The 19,200-nt window shown below is 31.5% G+C and overlaps 3 protein-coding genes across 5 annotated transcripts in view; 1 reads left to right on the forward strand and 2 right to left on the reverse strand.

Annotated features, from left to right (window-relative positions):
* The window catches only part of LOC103571854 (tyrosine-protein kinase Btk29A), a 73,010-nt gene extending 59,915 nt beyond the window's left edge, over positions 1–13,095 (reverse strand). The window contains exons 1-3 of one of the 2 annotated variants that reach the window (XM_053742316.1): positions 12,835–13,095; positions 12,107–12,288; positions 8,631–8,877 (exon numbers count right to left, since the gene is read on the reverse strand). In XM_053742316.1, coding sequence (XP_053598291.1) covers positions 8,631–8,877; positions 12,107–12,271 — 412 coding nt within the window. In that variant the 5' untranslated portion in view covers positions 12,272–12,288; positions 12,835–13,095. Of the gene's footprint in view, positions 1–8,630; positions 8,878–12,106; positions 12,289–12,471; positions 12,785–12,834 lie in introns of those variants that run through there. The other variant, XM_053742315.1, reaches the window with a different exon arrangement.
* Positions 13,096–13,404: 309 nt separating this feature from the next.
* Positions 13,405–14,633, forward strand: LOC103570044 (mediator of RNA polymerase II transcription subunit 7). Of its 2 annotated transcripts, XM_053742532.1 has the most exons (3): positions 13,407–13,521; positions 13,624–14,039; positions 14,100–14,633. In XM_053742532.1, exons 2-3 carry the CDS (start codon positions 13,710–13,712, stop codon positions 14,448–14,450), a joined length of 681 nt encoding a protein of 226 aa, XP_053598507.1. In that variant the 5' UTR covers positions 13,407–13,521; positions 13,624–13,709; the 3' UTR covers positions 14,451–14,633. The 2 variants fall into 2 exon arrangements, with proteins under 2 accessions (XP_008545865.1, XP_053598507.1); XM_008547643.2 differs by having other exon boundaries at positions 13,405–14,039.
* A 297-nt stretch (positions 14,634–14,930) lies between these two features.
* On the reverse strand, positions 14,931–19,199 carry LOC103570043 (apoptosis inhibitor 5). The gene is made up of 9 exons (XM_008547642.2): positions 18,754–19,199; positions 18,499–18,660; positions 17,872–18,037; positions 17,638–17,798; positions 17,344–17,541; positions 16,984–17,175; positions 16,521–16,904; positions 16,266–16,422; positions 14,931–16,136 (listed from the first exon to the last, which is right to left on the reverse strand). The coding sequence occupies exons 1-9, from the start codon at positions 18,826–18,828 to the stop codon at positions 16,045–16,047; spliced, it is 1,587 nt and encodes a 528-aa protein (XP_008545864.1). The 5' UTR covers positions 18,829–19,199; the 3' UTR covers positions 14,931–16,044.
* Between the last annotated feature and the right edge of the window lies 1 nt (position 19,200).

Raw genomic sequence — 19,200 nt, forward strand, 5'->3', positions numbered from 1 at the left:
ACCTTAGACAAATCCTAGAGAAATCCTAGACAAATCCTAGAGAAAACTTAGAAAAAACTTGGAAAAAATCATTTCGCTGAGAACCTTAGACAAATCCTAGACAAATCCTAGAGAAATCCTAGACAAATCCTAGAGAAAACTTGGAAAAAATCATTTCGCTGAGAACCTTAGACAAATCCTAGACAAATCCTAGAGAAATCCTAGAGAAAACTTAGAAAAAACTTGGAAAAAATCATTTCGCTGAGAACTTTAGACAAATCCTAGACAAATCCTAGAGAAAACTTGGAAAAAATCATTTCGCTGAGAACCTTAGACAAATCCTAGACAAATCCTAGACAAATCCTAGACAAATCCTAGAGAAAACTTAGAAAAAACTTGGAAAAAATCATTTCGCTGAGAACCTTAGACAAATCCTAGACAAATCCTAGAGAAATCCTAGAGAAAACTTAGAAAAAACTTGGAAAAAATCATTTCGCTGAGAACCTTAGACAAATCCTAGACAAATCCTAGAGAAATCCTAGACAAATCCTAGAGAAAACTTGGAAAAAATCATTTCGCTGAGAACCTTAGACAAATCCTAGAGAAATCCTAGACAAATCCTAGAGAAAACTTAGAAAAAACTTGGAAAAAATCATTTCGCTGAGAACCTTAGACAAATCCTAGACAAATCCTAGAGAAATCCTAGACAAATCCTAGAGAAAACTTAGAAAAAACTTGGAAAAAATCATTTCGCTGAGAACCTTAGACAAATCCTAGACAAATCCTAGAGAAATCCTAGAGAAAACTTAGAAAAAACTTGGAAAAAATCATTTCGCTGAGAACTTTAGACAAATCCTAGACAAATCCTAGAGAAAACTTGGAAAAAATCATTTCGCTGAGAACCTTAGACAAATCCTAGACAAATCCTAGACAAATCCTAGACAAATCCTAGAGGAAACTTAGAAAAAACTTGGAAAAAATCATTTCGCTGAGAACCTTAGACAAATCCTAGACAAATCCTAGAGAAATCCTAGACAAATCCTAGAGAAAACTTAGAAAAAATCATTTCGCTGAGAACCTTAGACAAATCCTAGAGAAATCCTAGACAAATCCAAGAGAAAACTTAGAAAAAATCATTTCGCTGAGAACCTTAGACAAATCCTAGAGAAATCCTAGACAAATCCTAGAGAAAACTTAGAAAAAACTTGGAAAAAATCATTTCGCTGAGAACCTTAGACAAATCCTAGACAAATCCTAGAGAAATCCTAGACAAATCCTAGAGAAAACTTAGAAAAAACTTGGAAAAAATCATTTCGCTGAGAACCTTAGACAAATCCTAGACAAATCCTAGAGAAATCCTAGACAAATCCTAGAGAAAACTTAGAAAAAATCATTTCGCTGAGAACCTTAGACAAATCCTAGAGAAATCCTAGACAAATCCAAGAGAAAACTTAGAAAAAATCATTTCGCTGAGAACCTTAGACAAATCCTAGAGAAATCCTAGACAAATCCTAGAGAAAACTTAGAAAAAACTTGGAAAAAATCATTTCGCTGAGAACCTTAGACAAATCCTAGACAAATCCTAGAGAAATCCTAGACAAATCCTAGAGAAAACTTAGAAAAAACTTGGAAAAAATCATTTCGCTGAGAACCTTAGACAAATCCTAGACAAATCCTAGAGAAATCCTAGAGAAAACTTAGAAAAAACTTGGAAAAAATCATTTCGCTGAGAACTTTAGACAAATCCTAGACAAATCCTAGAGAAAACCTAGACAAATCCTAGAGAAAACTTAGAAAAAATCATTTCGCTGAGAACCTTAGACAAATCCTAGAGAAATCCTAGACAAATCCAAGAGAAAACTTAGAAAAAATCATTTCGCTGAGAACCTTAGACAAATCCTAGACAAATCCTAGAGAAATCCTAGACAAATCCTAGAGAAAACTTAGAAAAAACTTGGAAAAAATCATTTCGCTGAGAACTTTAGACAAATCCTAGACAAATCCTAGAGAAAACTTGGAAAAAATCATTTCGCTGAGAACCTTAGACAAATCCTAGACAAATCCTAGACAAATCCTAGACAAATCCTAGAGAAAACTTAGAAAAAACTTGGAAAAAATCATTTCGCTGAGAACCTTAGACAAATCCTAGACAAATCCTAGAGAAATCCTAGAGAAAACTTAGAAAAAACTTGGAAAAAATCATTTCGCTGAGAACCTTAGACAAATCCTAGACAAATCCTAGAGAAATCCTAGACAAATCCTAGAGAAAACTTAGAAAAAATCATTTCGCTGAGAACCTTAGACAAATCCTAGAGAAATCCTAGACAAATCCTAGAGAAAACTTAGAAAAAACTTGGAAAAAATCATTTCGCTGAGAACCTTAGACAAATCCTAGACAAATCCTAGAGAAATCCTAGAGAAAACTTAGAAAAAACTTGGAAAAAATCATTTCGCTGAGAACTTTAGACAAATCCTAGACAAATCCTAGGGAAAACTTGGAAAAAATCATTTCGCTGAGAACCTTAGACAAATCCTAGACAAATCCTAGAGAAATCCTAGAGAAAACTTAGAAAAAACTTGGAAAAAATCATTTCGCCGAGAACCTTAGACAAATCCTAGACAAATCCTAGAGAAATCCAAGACAAATCCTAGAGAAAACTTAGAAAAAATCATTTCGCTGAGAACCTTAGACAAATCCTAGAGAAATCCTAGACAAATCCTAGAGAAAACTTAGAAAAAACTTGGAAAAAATCATTTCGCTGAGAACCTTAGACAAATCCTAGACAAATCCTAGAGAAATCCTAGACAAATCCAAGAGAAAACTTAGAAAAAATCATTTCGCTGAGAACCTTAGACAAATCCTAGACAAATCCTAGAGAAATCCTAGAGAAAACTTAGTAAAAACTTGGAAAAAATCATTTCGCTGAGAACTTTAGACAAATCCTAGACAAATCCTAGAGAAAACTTGGAAAAAATCATTTCGCTGAGAACCTTAGACAAATCCTAGACAAATCCTAGAGAAATCCTAGAGAAAACTTAGAAAAAACTTGGAAAAAATCATTTCGCTGAGAACCTTAGACAAATCCTAGACAAATCCTAGAGAAATCCTAGACAAATCCTAGAGAAAACTTAGAAAAAATCATTTCGCTGAGAACCTTAGACAAATCCTAGAGAAATCCTAGACAAATCCTAGAGAAAACTTAGAAAAAACTTGGAAAAAATCATTTCGCTGAGAACCTTAGACAAATCCTAGACAAATCCTAGAGAAATCCTAGACAAATCCAAGAGAAAACTTAGAAAAAATCATTTCGCTGAGAACCTTAGACAAATCCTAGACAAATCCTAGACAAATCCTAGAGAAATCCTAGACAAATCCTAGAGAAAACTTGGAAAAAATCATTTAGCTGAGAACCTTAGACAAATCCTAGACAAATCCTAGACAAATCCTAGACAAATCCTAGAGAAAACTTAGAAAAAACTTGGAAAAATTCATTTCGCTGAGAACCTTAGACAAATCCTAGACAAATCCTAGAGAAATCCTAGAGAAAACTTAGGAAAAACTTGGAAAAAATCATTTCGCTGAGAACCTTAGACAAATCCTAGACAAATCCTAGAGAAATCCTAGACAAATCCTAGAGAAAACTTAGAAAAAATCATTTCGCTGAGAACCTTAGACAAATCCTAGAGAAATCCTAGACAAATCCTAGAGAAAACTTAGAAAAAACTTGGAAAAAATCATTTCGCTGAGAACCTTAGACAAATCCTAGACAAATCCTAGAGAAAACTTGGAAAAAATCATTTCGCTGAGAACCTTAGACAAATCCTAGATAAATCCTAGAGAAATCCTAGAGAAAACTTAGAAGAAACTTGGAAAAAATCATTTCGCTGAGAACCTTAGACAAATCCTAGACAAATCCTAGAGAAAACTTGGAAAAAATCATTTCGCTGAGAACCTTAGACAAATCCTAGACAAATCCTAGAGAAATCCTAGAGAAAACTTAGAAGAAACTTGGAAAAAATCATTTCGCTGAGAACCTTAGACAAATCCTAGACAAATCCTAGAGAAATCCTAGACAAATCCTAGAGAAAACTTAGAAAAAATCATTTCGCTGAGAACCTTAGACAAATCCTAGACAAATCCTAGAGAAATCCTAGAGAAAACTTAGAAAAAACTTGGAAAAAATCATTTCGCTGAGAACCTTAGACAAATCCTAGACAAATCCTAGAGAAATCCTAGACAAATCCTAGAGAAAACTTAGAAAAAATTATTTCGCTGAGAACCTTAGACAAATCTTAGACAAATCCTAGAGAAATCCTAGACAAATCCTAGAGAAAACTTAGAAAAAATCATTTCGCTGAGAACCTTAGACAAATCCTAGAGAAATCCTAGACAAATCCTAGAGAAAACTTAGAAAAAACTTGGAAAAAATCATTTCGCTGAGAACCTTAGACAAATCCTAGACAAATCCTAGAGAAATCCTAGACAAATCCAAGAGAAAACTTAGAAAAAATCATTTCGCTGAGAACCTTAGACAAATCCTAGACAAATCCTAGAGAAATCCTAGACAAATCCTAGAGAAAACTTAGAAAAAACTTGGAAAAAATCATTTCGCTGAGAACTTTAGACAAATCCTAGACAAATCCTAGACAAATCCTAGACAAATCCTAGAGAAAACTTAGAAAAAACTTGGAAAAAATCATTTCGCTGAGAACCTTAGACAAATCCTAGACAAATCCTAGACAAATCCTAGACAAATCCTAGAGAAAACTTAGAAAAAACTTGGAAAAAATCATTTCGCTGAGAACCTTAGACAAATCCTAGACAAATCCTAGAGAAATCCTAGAGAAAACTTAGAAAAAACTTGGAAAAAATCATTTCGCTGAGAACCTTAGACAAATCCTAGACAAATCCTAGAGAAATCCTAGAGAAAACTTAGAAAAAACTTGGAAAAAATCATTTCGCTGAGAACCTTAGACAAATCCTAGACAAATCCTAGAGAAATCCTAGAGAAAACTTAGAAAAAACTTGGAAAAAATCATTTCGCTGAGAACCTTAGACAAATCCTAGACAAATCCTAGAGAAATCCTAGAGAAAACTTAGAAAAAACTTGGAAAAAATCATTTCGCTGAGAACTTTAGACAAATCCTAGACAAATCCTAGAGAAAACCTAGACAAATCCTAGAGAAAACTTAGAAAAAATCATTTCGCTGAGAACCTTAGACAAATCCTAGAGAAATCCTAGACAAATCCAAGAGAAAACTTAGAAAAAATCATTTCGCTGAGAACCTTAGACAAATCCTAGACAAATCCTAGAGAAATCCTAGACAAATCCTAGAGAAAACTTAGAAAAAACTTGGAAAAAATCATTTCGCTGAGAACTTTAGACAAATCCTAGACAAATCCTAGAGAAAACTTGGAAAAAATCATTTCGCTGAGAACCTTAGACAAATCCTAGACAAATCCTAGACAAATCCTAGACAAATCCTAGAGAAAACTTAGAAAAAACTTGGAAAAAATCATTTCGCTGAGAACCTTAGACAAATCCTAGACAAATCCTAGAGAAATCCTAGAGAAAACTTAGAAAAAACTTGGAAAAAATCATTTCGCTGAGAACCTTAGACAAATCCTAGACAAATCCTAGACAAATCCTAGACAAATCCTAGAGAAAACTTAGAAAAAACTTGGAAAAAATCATTTCGCTGAGAACCTTAGACAAATCCTAGACAAATCCTAGAGAAATCCTAGAGAAAACTTAGAAAAAACTTGGAAAAAATCATTTCGCTGAGAACCTTAGACAAATCCTAGACAAATCCTAGAGAAATCCTAGACAAATCCTAGAGAAAACTTAGAAAAAATCATTTCGCTGAGAACCTTAGACAAATCCTAGAGAAATCCTAGACAAATCCTAGAGAAAACTTAGAAAAAACTTGGAAAAAATCATTTCGCTGAGAACCTTAGACAAATCCTAGACAAATCCTAGAGAAATCCTAGAGAAAACATAGAAAAAACTTGGAAAAAATCATTTCGCTGAGAACTTTAGACAAATCCTAGACAAATCCTAGAGAAAACTTGGAAAAAATCATTTCGCTGAGAACCTTAGACAAATCCTAAACAAATCCTAGAGAAATCCTAGAGAAAACTTAGAAAAAACTTGGAAAAAATCATTTCGCTGAGAACCTTAGACAAATCCTAGACAAATCCTAGAGAAATCCTAGACAAATCCAAGAGAAAACTTAGAAAAAATCATTTCGCTGAGAACCTTAGACAAATCCTAGACAAATCCTAGAGAAATCCTAGACAAATCCTAGAGAAAACTTGGAAAAAATCATTTCGCTGAGAACCTTAGACAAATCCTAGACAAATCCTAGACAAATCCTAGACAAATCCTAGAGAAAACTTAGAAAAAACTTGGAAAAAATCATTTCGCTGAGAACCTTAGACAAATCCTAGACAAATCCTAGAGAAATCCTAGAGAAAACTTAGAAAAAACTTGGAAAAAATCATTTCGCTGAGAACCTTAGACAAATCCTAGACAAATCCTAGAGAAATCCTAGACAAATCCTAGAGAAAACTTAGAAAAAATCATTTCGCTGAGAACCTTAGACAAATCCTAGAGAAATCCTAGACAAATCCTAGAGAAAACTTAGAAAAAACTTGGAAAAAATCATTTCGCTGAGAACCTTAGACAAATCCTAGACAAATCCTAGAGAAATCCTAGACAAATCCTAGAGAAAACTTGGAAAAAATCATTTCGCTGAGAACCTTAGACAAATCCTAGACAAATCCTAGAGAAATCCTAGAGAAAACTTAGAAAAAACTTGGAAAAAATCATTTCGCTGAGAACTTTAGACAAATCCTAGACAAATCCTAGAGAAAACTTGGAAAAAATCATTTCGCTGAGAACCTTAGACAAATCCTAGACAAATCCTAGAGAAATCCTAGAGAAAACTTAGAAAAAACTTGGAAAAAATCATTTCGCTGAGAACCTTAGACAAATCCTAGACAAATCCTAGAGAAATCCTAGACAAATCCTAGAGAAAACTTAGAAAAAATCATTTCGCTGAGAACCTTAGACAAATCCTAGAGAAATCCTAGACAAATCCTAGAGAAAACTTAGAAAAAACTTGGAAAAAATCATTTCGCTGAGAACCTTAGACAAATCCTAGACAAATCCTAGAGAAATCCTAGACAAATCCAAGAGAAAACTTAGAAAAAATCATTTCGCTGAGAACCTTAGACAAATCCTAGACAAATCCTAGAGAAATCCTAGACAAATCCTAGAGAAAACTTAGAAAAAATCATTTCGCTGAGAACCTTAGACAAATCCTAGAGAAATCCTAGACAAATCCTAGAGAAAACTTAGAAAAAACTTGGAAAAAATCATTTCGCTGAGAACCTTAGACAAATCCTAGACAAATCCTAGAGAAATCCTAGACAAATCCAAGAGAAAACTTAGAAAAAATCATTTCGCTGAGAACCTTAGACAAATCCTAGACAAATCCTAGACAAATCCTAGAGAAAACTTAGAAAAAACTTGGAAAAAATCATTTCGCTGAGAACCTTAGACAAATCCTAGACAAATCCTAGAGAAATCCTAGACAAATCCAAGAGAAAACTTAGAAAAAATCATTTCGCTGAGAACCTTAGACAAATCCTAGACAAATCCTAGACAAATCCGAGAAAAATTTTTCTCTTCGTTTCTATATGCTGAGCTATTTTAGAAACCCCTGTCTGAAGCTTCCATAGAAAATTCATACTCAATACATAAACAATCCATACTCGGGGCTCGATGTTGGAAAAAAAACATATTTTTCTTCACTTTATTAACTCCGGATTCAACTCATGTTTACTCCAGAAATTTTTAACAGTATAGGAACTTTTATATATTCTTTTACACAGTGGACATCACTTTAATTAAAAGTTTATTATATTTGTCAGTAAAAAAAAAGTCATTTATGTTTTATAAAACTATAGAAATAAATTCAATAGTTAACTGCGCTAAACAATTGTTATACATGATTGAATAGACCTGGAGTACAAAATTATGTATGCCCGTCAACACGCAATAATTGATGAATTTCACAATTTCCTCGAGTATTTCATTTTTATCGCACAAAAAAAACAAATACTTTTTTTATTATTATTATTTAATGAATAAAAACACGCGGTGATTTTTTCAATTAATTAAATATATATATATATATATATATAAATCACGATAGGTTGACATTCTCGGTGTGTAATTTCTGTGACGTGTTTCTATCTGTAAATTCAACGAATTGAACAAGCAAACTCTTGCACCCTGTCAAACGAAATTCCATTATTTGAACTCAACAGGAAAATGGGAGTACGTATGAAATATATATGTGTAGAAATACAACTAAAAAGTACAAGAGAAAAAAAAATATTCGTAGTATAGCTATAGACGTATTAAAAAAAAATCTTCCGGCACAATTTCTAGCTCTTTTTTTATTCATACAATATTCCACATCACGATCTAACATTTTCGCCACCCCAATCCGACCTTCACCTACTTCCATAAATTTCTTACTGTTCTATTCAAAAATTACTAAAAAACTGTGTGAATGCGCTGAACTAGTGTTGAACTTAAATTAATAAATTACCTTTGATAATTTAAAATAACTATTACCTGCACGTAGAGCACGAATCCACTCAGCCCTATCTTGTTCTCTGGCCGCCAATAGATAAAGAGTGTACTCCTGGCCAGCTTCTCGGTATCCAACTTGAAACGGAAGACCCGGAGGTATACCACCCCCGCCTCCGGATCCAGATTCGCTGCCGGCAGCCACGTTGCTGCTGCTGCTTCCAGATCCAAGGGTCGCAGTTTCTACCACGTGCACACTCTCGATGGCGATCCTCCCTCGTTCTTTTCGTCGCTGAAAAATTCATTACCCAAGATATTAATAGCTCTTATGATAGTAAAGTAATTTAGCTAATGACTTATCATAGAATTAAATTATGTTTGTAATCCGTAAGATTTATCGGGGCGTAGCTCAAAGGCAACGTAACTTTTGATTCCTCTAATGAGGATTTTGATCACTCGTGCCCAAGCTGACTGACATCATTAAAATAAAATTAAATTTACAGTTGTTAGGAATTTCAAAAGCTCACTAGTCATTTATTCATCATTTTTTTTTTTTTTTTTTTTTTTTTTTGCAAAATAGCGTTAAAATGGGTCGGATCCTCTGGTCATAACGGATACAGAAGCGGGCGCGACGGCGCGTATCCTGGCCACTGCACATCCTTCCTTCAACTACTCCGATTCGAGAACCAAATAATATATAGCTATATATATAGTCGTGGCTACTATATATAAACTATCAGATTCATGTGATATCTACACTCTTGCAGTCGCAGTACAATGTATATCTTTTCAATTTAAAACTCTAATACCTTTCTTTTATTCCATTTAACACATTTCCAAGCTTTTTATCTTTTGATGGGCATCGGTTTTTTTACTCCACTTTGTCGCGAGAGTAAAGTTTTTGTAGTTTACGGTCAAAGTAAATTTGTCCGAGTGAATAATAATAAAAGAAAAAAATCTCTCTATATATATATATATATAGATATATATTCATGACTTTTCTTTATATTTTACTGTCTCTCGCTTACGTTGTCTCTGATGTCACTAAAAGTGTGATTGAATTCAGCTTTTCTCTTCCACAAATACTCTTTCAGAGAAGTGATACCACTCAATTATTTTTTCTTTTACTTTGTACGTATTTTTAATTAGAAATTCTAATCTAAATCTATATACATTTTTTTTACAATCTTGTACCTCAACAATATAGAAGATTATTTAAAAAAAAAAAAGTTTACATTCCAAGACAATTCATAGTCGTAAATTGTTCCAACAAGCTCGTTTGCCAGCGAGTGAATTAAAGAATGAAGACAATGGGAAGAATTGCGAGGGTGAAAAGTTGTAGAAGACAACGTGCTCTCCCTCGATTGTTGACAATGTTAATGGGTAATTAAAATAATAAAAGTAAATTAACACAATAGTTAAGTATTACCACGATGCTCATAGACGTCGGATGTAGTATCAGTGGACCAGCGGTGTCCCAGACGAAATTTGTTATGAATAGAGGAACCAGGATCGCCTGTAGATCGATTGAGAATACGCGCCCGCGCGTCTGCGACACTTGATATTTTTTTCTTTTATCCAACGTTCGATGCTCGATCACTCAAACGTTTGTCTCAATTAAAGTGTCTCAGCTTTATTTAATCCTTTGTAAAAACGGTCACGGAGTGACGTCAGGTGACGGTAGAGGACAAACGAGAGTAAGCTTATGCTCTAGAGTAATTGCCATAAACACTTTTATTTGTAATGTTATTCAAAACGTTATAAAGTTTGAATTTGAGATTTAAAATAATAGACTCGGTAATGTCACAGGGATGACAAACTCGATGGCGGCTTCGGCTACCAACTGAGCCGCGGATCCAAAGATGTGTCAGGATATCTACAGTTTAGGAGGTGGTTCAGTGGTGAACGATGATAGGGTAGGAGGGTTGCGCTTGCGCCAACCCCACAAATCTCTTGATTATATTGAGAATTGTTCCCTGACATTGCTCGTACTTGTTTCTTTCAGTTTATAGACGACAGTTTACAGTTACTCTTGAGTATCTTCACAGTACAGCTACTACTAGGTTAATCTATATTGTCTTCGTTTAATTGAAAAAACTATGTCACCATTCAAACGATAGACAATTCCTTGGTTATAAGCTGTGCTAATACCCTTTCTTTTAAATTATTCGTCCAATAAGACTGAAATAAAAAAAAGTATAAATAGAAGCACGAAAAAAAAATTAACAAACAAGAACTGGATCGTTAACGGATGAGATAAAATTCCGAGGGATTCAGTATTACAGCTCGACGTGTTTCATTCAATTAAATCGTCTTCAGGCTCGATTAGATTAAATGCTACGAGTTTCTGAAACGAACTGCTAACTTTGGTAAGTAATCAACGTTGACTTGGAGATTCTACATCAATCGTTTTTGCTCAATCGCTTATACTTGAATTTGTATAACCCGCCCATTATTAATTTTATTCATGTATATATGTATACTTAATAAATATATAAGATACGGTAGAAGTGGAATTTCTGACCACTGCTCCAATTTTCGACATTTAATACTTTATGTTAATTAATGAAAAAGTGTAAATAGTATATTGTGTAACGAGGCATGAAACAAAATAATTTCAGACCAGGGTGAAGTTGGCTGACATCTGCAGTCTAAATCTGTTTCATCTTGTGTTACATTTATATTTTTATATCCTGATCAAAAGGTTTTTCCCGTAATGGAAATTATAGAATATTACAGACCAAGGGAAAATCGGACGTTCTTACCCACGGCAAACTAGGAAATGCAAATTAGGACGTCCCTGCCTCTGTGGTGGGTACGATTATTTACCAGATTTGTAGCTGGTAAAAATTTCTGCCTGTGTGTGGAAATAATAGCGCATGCGCTAATTTTCATCATCTGTTTTCCACAAAAGAAAAGAGCGACTTTCTTCCCTCTAAACAGAGCAGGAATTCAAACTTTCGGTGCAGGTATGGTAAAAAAATTAGCGGTCTGAAATTACTATTGAACAAATGACAAGTATCAGAATTTAAACAGCGAAATCTTTCAGTCAATGGGCAGAAATTTTCTTTACTTCTTCCTGAGTGATAAAATACATATGGCTCTGCCCGCTGACTGAAGGCATTGGACCGAAATTTATTTGTTGTGAGATAAAAGACTCAGTATTCAATCAGAGAACTAGTTTACTGATCGATTACGTTTTCTAATCAGTTACTAATTCTCTGATCAAGTACTAGATCATTGATCAGGTACTAGTTCATTGATTAGTTACTAGCTCATTGATCAGGTACTAGTTCGCTGATCGAGTACTAGTTCATTGATTAGTTACTACTTGATTGATCAATTACTAGTTCGTTGAACGAGCTCTGGTTTACTGATCGGGTATTTATATTTTTCAAGTGTTCAAAACTTGAGAAAAACAGTATTTCTACCTATCATTAATTAATTATGATTTTTAAAAGCTATCGCTATGAAAATAAGTAAAAAAATGAATTAGCATAAAATGATTTAAAAAAACTTACTTCACCATCACTGTCATAATAAGCAAGATAATATCTTGTCAGCACGAACCATCTTTGTTTGTAATTAATTGGCGTAAATCTTTTTTTATTTTGTGATCTCTTAACCATATATCCCTGTTTCACGATTTCTCGCTTAGATTCCACCTTCCCGTCTTTCCCGACCATCCTGAAGGAAACGCGGCCTAAAAAATACATTCCAAAAGCATTACACATACGTCAAAAATAACTTTTAAAATTCATAGTTAAATAAATAAAAAAAAAATTTTATTTACTCTAAAAAAAAATTTTTTTAAATAAGTAGAAAATGTACATTTATATATATATTTACTTAAAAAATAAATAATTAAATATCACATATTTATTACCGATTAAATTTTGGTTTAACGATAAAATAGAATCCGGCATTTTTGTAAAATGACTTAACAGATAAATTATTTGAAAAGAGACCGTAATTTTTTATGGCAAATATATATGATGCACTTTGGAATAATAACAAGTAATTTAAATATATTATTTTTTTATCGAGAACAATAGAAAATAAATGAAATGAAAAAGATGAATAATAGTTAAGACATATAGTTTGTGGTTATCCTGAGTATTATCATCATTTCCGTAGACACGATAAACACGTTTTGATATATCACGCTTACAAATATATCGATAACGATGTTATTGAAAATGTGGTTATATGTTTATTATTATAAAATAATACATATATTTTGACTTACCATACACTCAGTGTTTATTTACAACTGTGAAATTATAATAATTGTCAAAAACATGACCGGTTCATTAAGGTAATAACAAAAAAATCACGTGGAAATAAAAGCGCGCGCCACGCCAATCTGTCAAATAAAATGCCGCGGATATTCAATGGACTAAAAACAAAATATATAACAAAACGTGGGTCAAAATAATTACTAATTAACTTTTTTTAAATTTATATTACTCGTGCAATTAATTTTTTTAATTAAAGAAATACCAAAATTATAAATATTTAAATTTAAATTTAAAAAAAGTGTAAATGTGACAGATATCAAATTTAAAATTTTAAATAAATAGAGTAAATAAATTTTAAAAAATATTTATAAAAAAATGCGCTTATTAATTTTCAAATTTTTTAAATATGCATTTTTTTGAAATTTTATTTTAATAATTATTTACTCTATTTATTAATAATTTAAAATTTTTCTGACGTCTGCTACGTTATTAAATATTTGAATTGATTACTTTTAAAAAATTTAATTCTACAAAAGGTTGAACGCAAAACTCAAGTAGTCACTGATCACTGTACTGTAGAATGTTTATAAAATCCAAAATGGCGAGTAAATATATTTTTGTAGTTCATTTTAATTTGCACTATTAATTTTAAAATATTTATTTAAATTAAAAAATAAATAGAACAGCAAAGTGAAGTAATAAATATTTAAATTGTTATTTAAAATATAAATAAATATTTTTGACTTATTCTTTTAAAGGCTAAACAAAATATATAACCTATTTTAATGAAATTCTAGATAATTAATGAATAATTTTGTGTAATAAATATTATCGATTAGTGAAATTGTTAATTTTTAACTGAAGATTTAAAAAAAAATACAAAATGGCTAATTCAGACACTATCCAAGTGAGTTCATTACCTCTGCCACCACTTCAGTATATTAATTTGTATACTGACGAAAATGTACGTCGAGGAAGAGCACCCAGACCTCCACCACCGATTCATGACAGCTATTCAATGTTTGGAAATGGTTTCACTGCTGATGACACTATTATCCGACCACTGGAGGCTCAGGGTATCAAAAGACTTTATCCCCAGCACTTTGACCGTCGTCGTGAATTGAAAAAATTGAATCATTCACTTCTAGTTAATTTTTTGGACTTGATTGATCTATTAGTTCAATGTCCTGACAGTCCTAGAAGAGCCGAAAAGGTAAAAATTTTTTTTTTCCAACCTCTAGCATTACCAGAATATTAAATTTAATTTTTCCAGGTAGAAGATTTGAGTCTCCTTTTTATTCACATCCATCATTTGCTAAACGAATTTCGGCCGCATCAAGCCAGAGAAACATTGCGAGTGATGATGGAACTGCAGAAAAGACAACGAATAGAAACAGCACTGAGATTTCAAAAACATCTTGAAAAAGTACAAGAAATTCTACAGCATGCGTTGCAAATGTTGCCAGACACATCTGAGTTGGACTGCAAATTATCAATAAACACTGAGACAATGGAGTGCAGCGACAGTTTGAATTCTGAGCAACAAAATCCAGACCCTTGCAGTCCGAATGACAGAATAATGTGCAAAATGATTGATGATATGATGACGTCAAATATCTTCTAATATTATTTATTTAATATATTATTAATATAATCATTAAGTTTGTAAGTAAATTTATCTTACTTGACTTAAATTATGATAAATGTATATATTGTTCTCTCTACAATTTTTTATATTAAAAAAATTGATTGAAAAGAAAAAAAAAATCCAATACTGATGTACCTGAAGATCGGGACATTTTCGCGCAATTAAATTTAAAAAATTTTGTGTAATTAATCTAGACCCAGTAAATTTCTTGATACCAAAATTTTTGGATTTTTTTATAAATGACAAATTTAAAAAAAAAAAATATTTACAAAAATTGCACTTATAGTTTTGTAAATTTCCTACATGTGCATATTTTTAGTTTTTTTAAAAATTAAGTTGAAAAAAAAAATCCGGAAATTGTCTGCTAATTTCAGGATCATGATTTTTTATTTTTCATTTAATTTTTTTATTTTTCTTTCGCGCAAAAAGTTTCGATCTTCAGGTACACATACTCTGTTTTATATATAACGTATCATTTTTATTGAGACATTTGAATTTATTAACACACTATAATGAAGAACAAAGGTATTGATAACTGAGGTAAGGTTTTGAGGAACAGGGTAATAAATTTGGTGTTTGTAAGACTCACCTTAATAATCGGCTACAAGGAAAATGTTTAATAAATTTACAAAATTAAAATTGTTTTTGATGAATAACCGGACTGGATCTGAAAAACAAAAACTACTTAATTATCAGCAACTGCTTCCTCATCTTAACTGAGATAATCTCGTTCATCTAGAACAATACAAATGTGTTATGTCTTCTGGCCAGGATTTGTTTGCACTCACGAGTCACGATAAATTTTATCTGAAAAATATCAAATTTTATTAATGATTAAAGAAACATTCACTTCAATTTTTAAAAAAATACTAATAAATTTTGAATTGTTTTTCCTTAAGATGTAATTAATTTGTTTGCAAGTTCAATGAATGTTTCTTTAAAAATGAAAACAAAAATATTATAGAATAAATACAGTTGAAAGTGACAGCGCATCTCCTGCAGGAATCCTGTTATCAGTAACAAAAAAAAAACTTTTAAATGAAGGACATGGAAGGAAAAGGATTCGACGAAGGTTGAGAAAGATATTTTGAGGGATATACAAATTTTTTTTACACATTATCGATTCTCGCAAAGTATTTTTGGTAGTTCCGTAATTGTCACTTTGTAATTATCTACAGCACTGAGTAAATAATTGTCCTTTTAAATCACTGCACATTAATACGGAGTATAAATAAATTGTTTCATAAATTTCATTCTTCAAATTTATCAACTGCCTCGAGCGAAAAAATATTTAGTCCACTATCAGATATAAATCAGTCTTCCATATTGTTGAGTTGTCGAAAATGGATAAGTCGAATTCAAATTATTTTAAAAATTTTGAATAACACCAGTAATGTTGAAGAAAATTTAAACTTGCGATGAACTGCTTGATATAAATGTCTCGGTACACTGATTTGTAGTTTTCATTCTTCGTATTCAAATTTCCTCTTAAATTATTTAAATAATTTATTATAAAAATCTCTAAAATACCGATTTAGAAATTAACTCTCTTATTTATTTAATTAATAAATTAGTATAAATTTTTTCTCCATGTTCCGCGTCCTCGTGGTCGGAACCCTCCTCGTCCACCTGATCGATTTCCACGGAATCGTCCTCGATTACCTAAAAAATTATATTTATTAATAAAGTATATTCATTTAATAATAAAAATTGTACGTCGTTTTGGCCTCAAAAAACTCTGAAGTCAAAAGGGCGTAGAATTTTTATTTAAAAATACGTTTTAATCTTTACCATAATTTGATGAAATGTTTGAACTGTATTTTCCGCTTGGTGGTGTGTAAATTTCTCTTTTACCTCCTTTATGTTCATCCTTGATACGTTTTGTTGGGCTGCCATTACCGAATGTTATCGGAGTATGCCTTTTTTGAGCGATACTAACTTTTTCATTCTAAAATCAAACATTTAAATTAAATAAAACTTTCAAAAATTCAAATCATAGCGACACCGAAAAATACGGTAGTGCCGGAGGATTAATAAAATAAATACCTTCTTATCAACTGTCGGAGTTTTCCATGAAAGATGAATAATACTTTTGAAACTCGGTGGTGAGTGAAACAGATCTTTTATTAACGTATTAATATTATTTGTCGTTTTCAAAGCAACAACTTTCAATTGATTTTCCTCTGTCTTTAATTCTTCTTCAGATTTACCACCAATAGCCTCGCGCAGCTTTTTAATGTAACCTTGTATTCCACGTGCAAAATACTGCAGCCTTAACTTAAATTCTTTTAATTGCTCGGCATCTTTGAGCAAAAAATCGGGAGTTTGTTTACACAGCTTGTGAAATGCATACATGAGACATTCGACATGACTGAACTGAAGCTTCGGGACTTCGGATATGTCGGAATCCGGTGGCAAAGGCATGTAAGTCTGCAATGGTTTAAATAATTAGTGTTAATTATTAAAATTCATACTATTATATGATAAGAGTAAATTGACATGTACTTACAATTAATGCATTGTAAATTTGCTGAACTTTTTCTTCGGGTTTATCAATCGTACCACAGAAAGCTACCAACTCAGCAAGTAATTTCAGAATCTCTAATTGGGCATCACGACCATCGGGAGCTGTTATTAGTGACAAGTGTGGAAGCACTTGAATGCAAATGTAAGAAACGTATCTTGAGGAATCAGTCTGAGCCTGTTTAATAAAATAAAATAATTAATTGATAAAATGTTGACACGATCATTACAATTGAAAGTCATTGAATATTTTTAAAAAGTGGGGTACTGTCTAAGAAGGGCCTTAAAAAAAATACAGTCGAGTTTAGGGGCTTTACCTTAATTAAAATTTACAATTAAAACTTACACTAAAATGTGGAAGCGCATGTTTAATACACTGTACAAGTTTATCCCATTGTTCGACATTATTATGCTTGAATGGAACTCCAAGTTCTGCTTGTTCAATAGTTATCTCAATAAGTTCTTGCTGGCCAGCTACTGTCGACCCTAATTTAGTCCATCCTAAGATATCCATGATGTTGTGAAACTCTTCGGCAGTAACATCCTTTTGTAATTTAAAAAAATTCAAATTCTCATTTTTACATCAATAAAATATTTTTAATAATTAGTGATAAAAAATTAAATATAATAAGACACTTACCCTCAGTACTTTTTTACACTCAGTAATAAGTAGTTCCTCAGACTCTTTATTTATAACATCATGACCTAATGATTTCAATTTAGTCGCTAAGAATTTAATGCAACGATCACGAGTCCCATCGTCTCCGTTAAATATTTGGCTGAAAAATCCGCTTAGAGTTCCTGGAATTTAAATATTATTTATTTACTGATAATAATAATTTGACAAAAAAATATAAAGCTCAATATATTCAACCTTTTGGGTCATTTTTCATCAGCGTCATAATACTGCTGTAAACAACAGCTAATTCCGTTGAATCTTGAGCTTGTAGTAGTTGGGCTAGAATATCAGCAATTCTTGGTGTATGCTCCTTACTATCTTTACATAATGATGGCAAATCTTTAATAGCTTGTTTTCGAATCTATAAGTAAACAATTAATTAATTAATATAATTATCTTTATCAGTGTAAATACAACTGTCATTTCCCAATTTTTTAAATTTAAGAATTGAATAAAATTTAAGTAGAGTAAAAACTAAAAAATGCATATGTAGATTAATGTCAAATCTTTACGCGCATTTTTTTTAATTTCATTATTTCAAATTCAAAAATTATTAGACGTCTGCTACTTTCACATCCATATTATTTATTATGATACTCAAGTTAGCAAACGTTTAATAATTTTTGATTTTTTTTTTTTTCAACAAAATTATAAAAAAAAAAATATTTATAAAAATTGCACCTGTAGTTTTTTAAATTCTCTACATGTGCATATTTTTCTTTTTTTTTTTAATTAAATTGTTGAAAAAAAAATTCGAAATTTGTTAATTTAAATTAAAATATAAATTTAAATTAAATAAAAAATCCAAGTATAAATAATTACAGCCATGTCTTCATCTTCACAAAGATCCAAATGAGCATCAATGGCTTGATCTGCTAATTTCGGAAAATGTTTGAAAAATCTCGCAATAAATTGAGATGCTAAACGTTTTTCTTTAGCCGTTCCCTTGACTGCTGTCAATATTTCCAGATATTCTTTCTCATGCTAAAAAAAATGTATGCATATCAATTAGTAAAGTATGTAAAATAATTAAAAATTTTCTAGGTTAGTCAATACGGTAATGAGTTATTGCATTACCTCTGAAAGTTTGTCTTTGGCGTCAGCTAAAATCCCAAAATTTTTATACAATTTTTCAATACTATCGGTACTCATTTTTACCGCGGTAATAAATAACTATTACATAAAATTTACGTAAATTGAATTCGCAATTAAATATATACGTATATATATATATATGTTTTTATTTATTATTAGTTACAAGTTATTGAAAAATGAACGACCGGCAAACGCCCAGCGAAATGTTGAAACAAAAATGGTTGCGACACACGCGGAGGGAAATTCTCGACTTTGGGCTTATTCACAAAGCAAATTACTTTTTATTTTGTAACAATTACAAATAACACTATTTTTTCAAATAAAAATAACTAGAGCGCATTAATAATTAACTGTAGACATAAAAATAATTTATGAATAACTTTAACCACACGTACTACTTTAACTAATGGCGATGGAATAATTTTTATT

This window comes from Microplitis demolitor, chromosome 10 (genome assembly GCF_026212275.2).
Source record: "Microplitis demolitor isolate Queensland-Clemson2020A chromosome 10, iyMicDemo2.1a, whole genome shotgun sequence".
NCBI classification, from domain to species: domain Eukaryota; kingdom Metazoa; phylum Arthropoda; class Insecta; order Hymenoptera; family Braconidae; genus Microplitis; species Microplitis demolitor.

Bases quoted from the DNA above. Each gene is read 5' to 3' on its own strand.
- LOC103570043 (XM_008547642.2), bottom strand. From the start codon at position 18,828: ATGAGTACCGATAGTATTGAAAAATTGTATAAAAATTTTGGGATTTTA. The intron at 18,661-18,753 runs GTAATGCAATAA...CATTTTTTTTAG, and splicing joins CCAAAGACAAACTTTCAGAG to CATGAGAAAGAATATCTGGA. The intron at 18,038-18,498 runs GTAATTATTTAT...GTTTACTTATAG, and splicing joins GTGAAGATGAAGACATGGCT to ATTCGAAAACAAGCTATTAA.
- LOC103570044 (XM_008547643.2), top strand. From the start codon at position 13,710: ATGGCTAATTCAGACACTATCCAAGTGAGTTCATTACCTCTGCCACCA. The intron at 14,040-14,099 runs GTAAAAATTTTT...TAATTTTTCCAG, and splicing joins GTCCTAGAAGAGCCGAAAAG to GTAGAAGATTTGAGTCTCCT.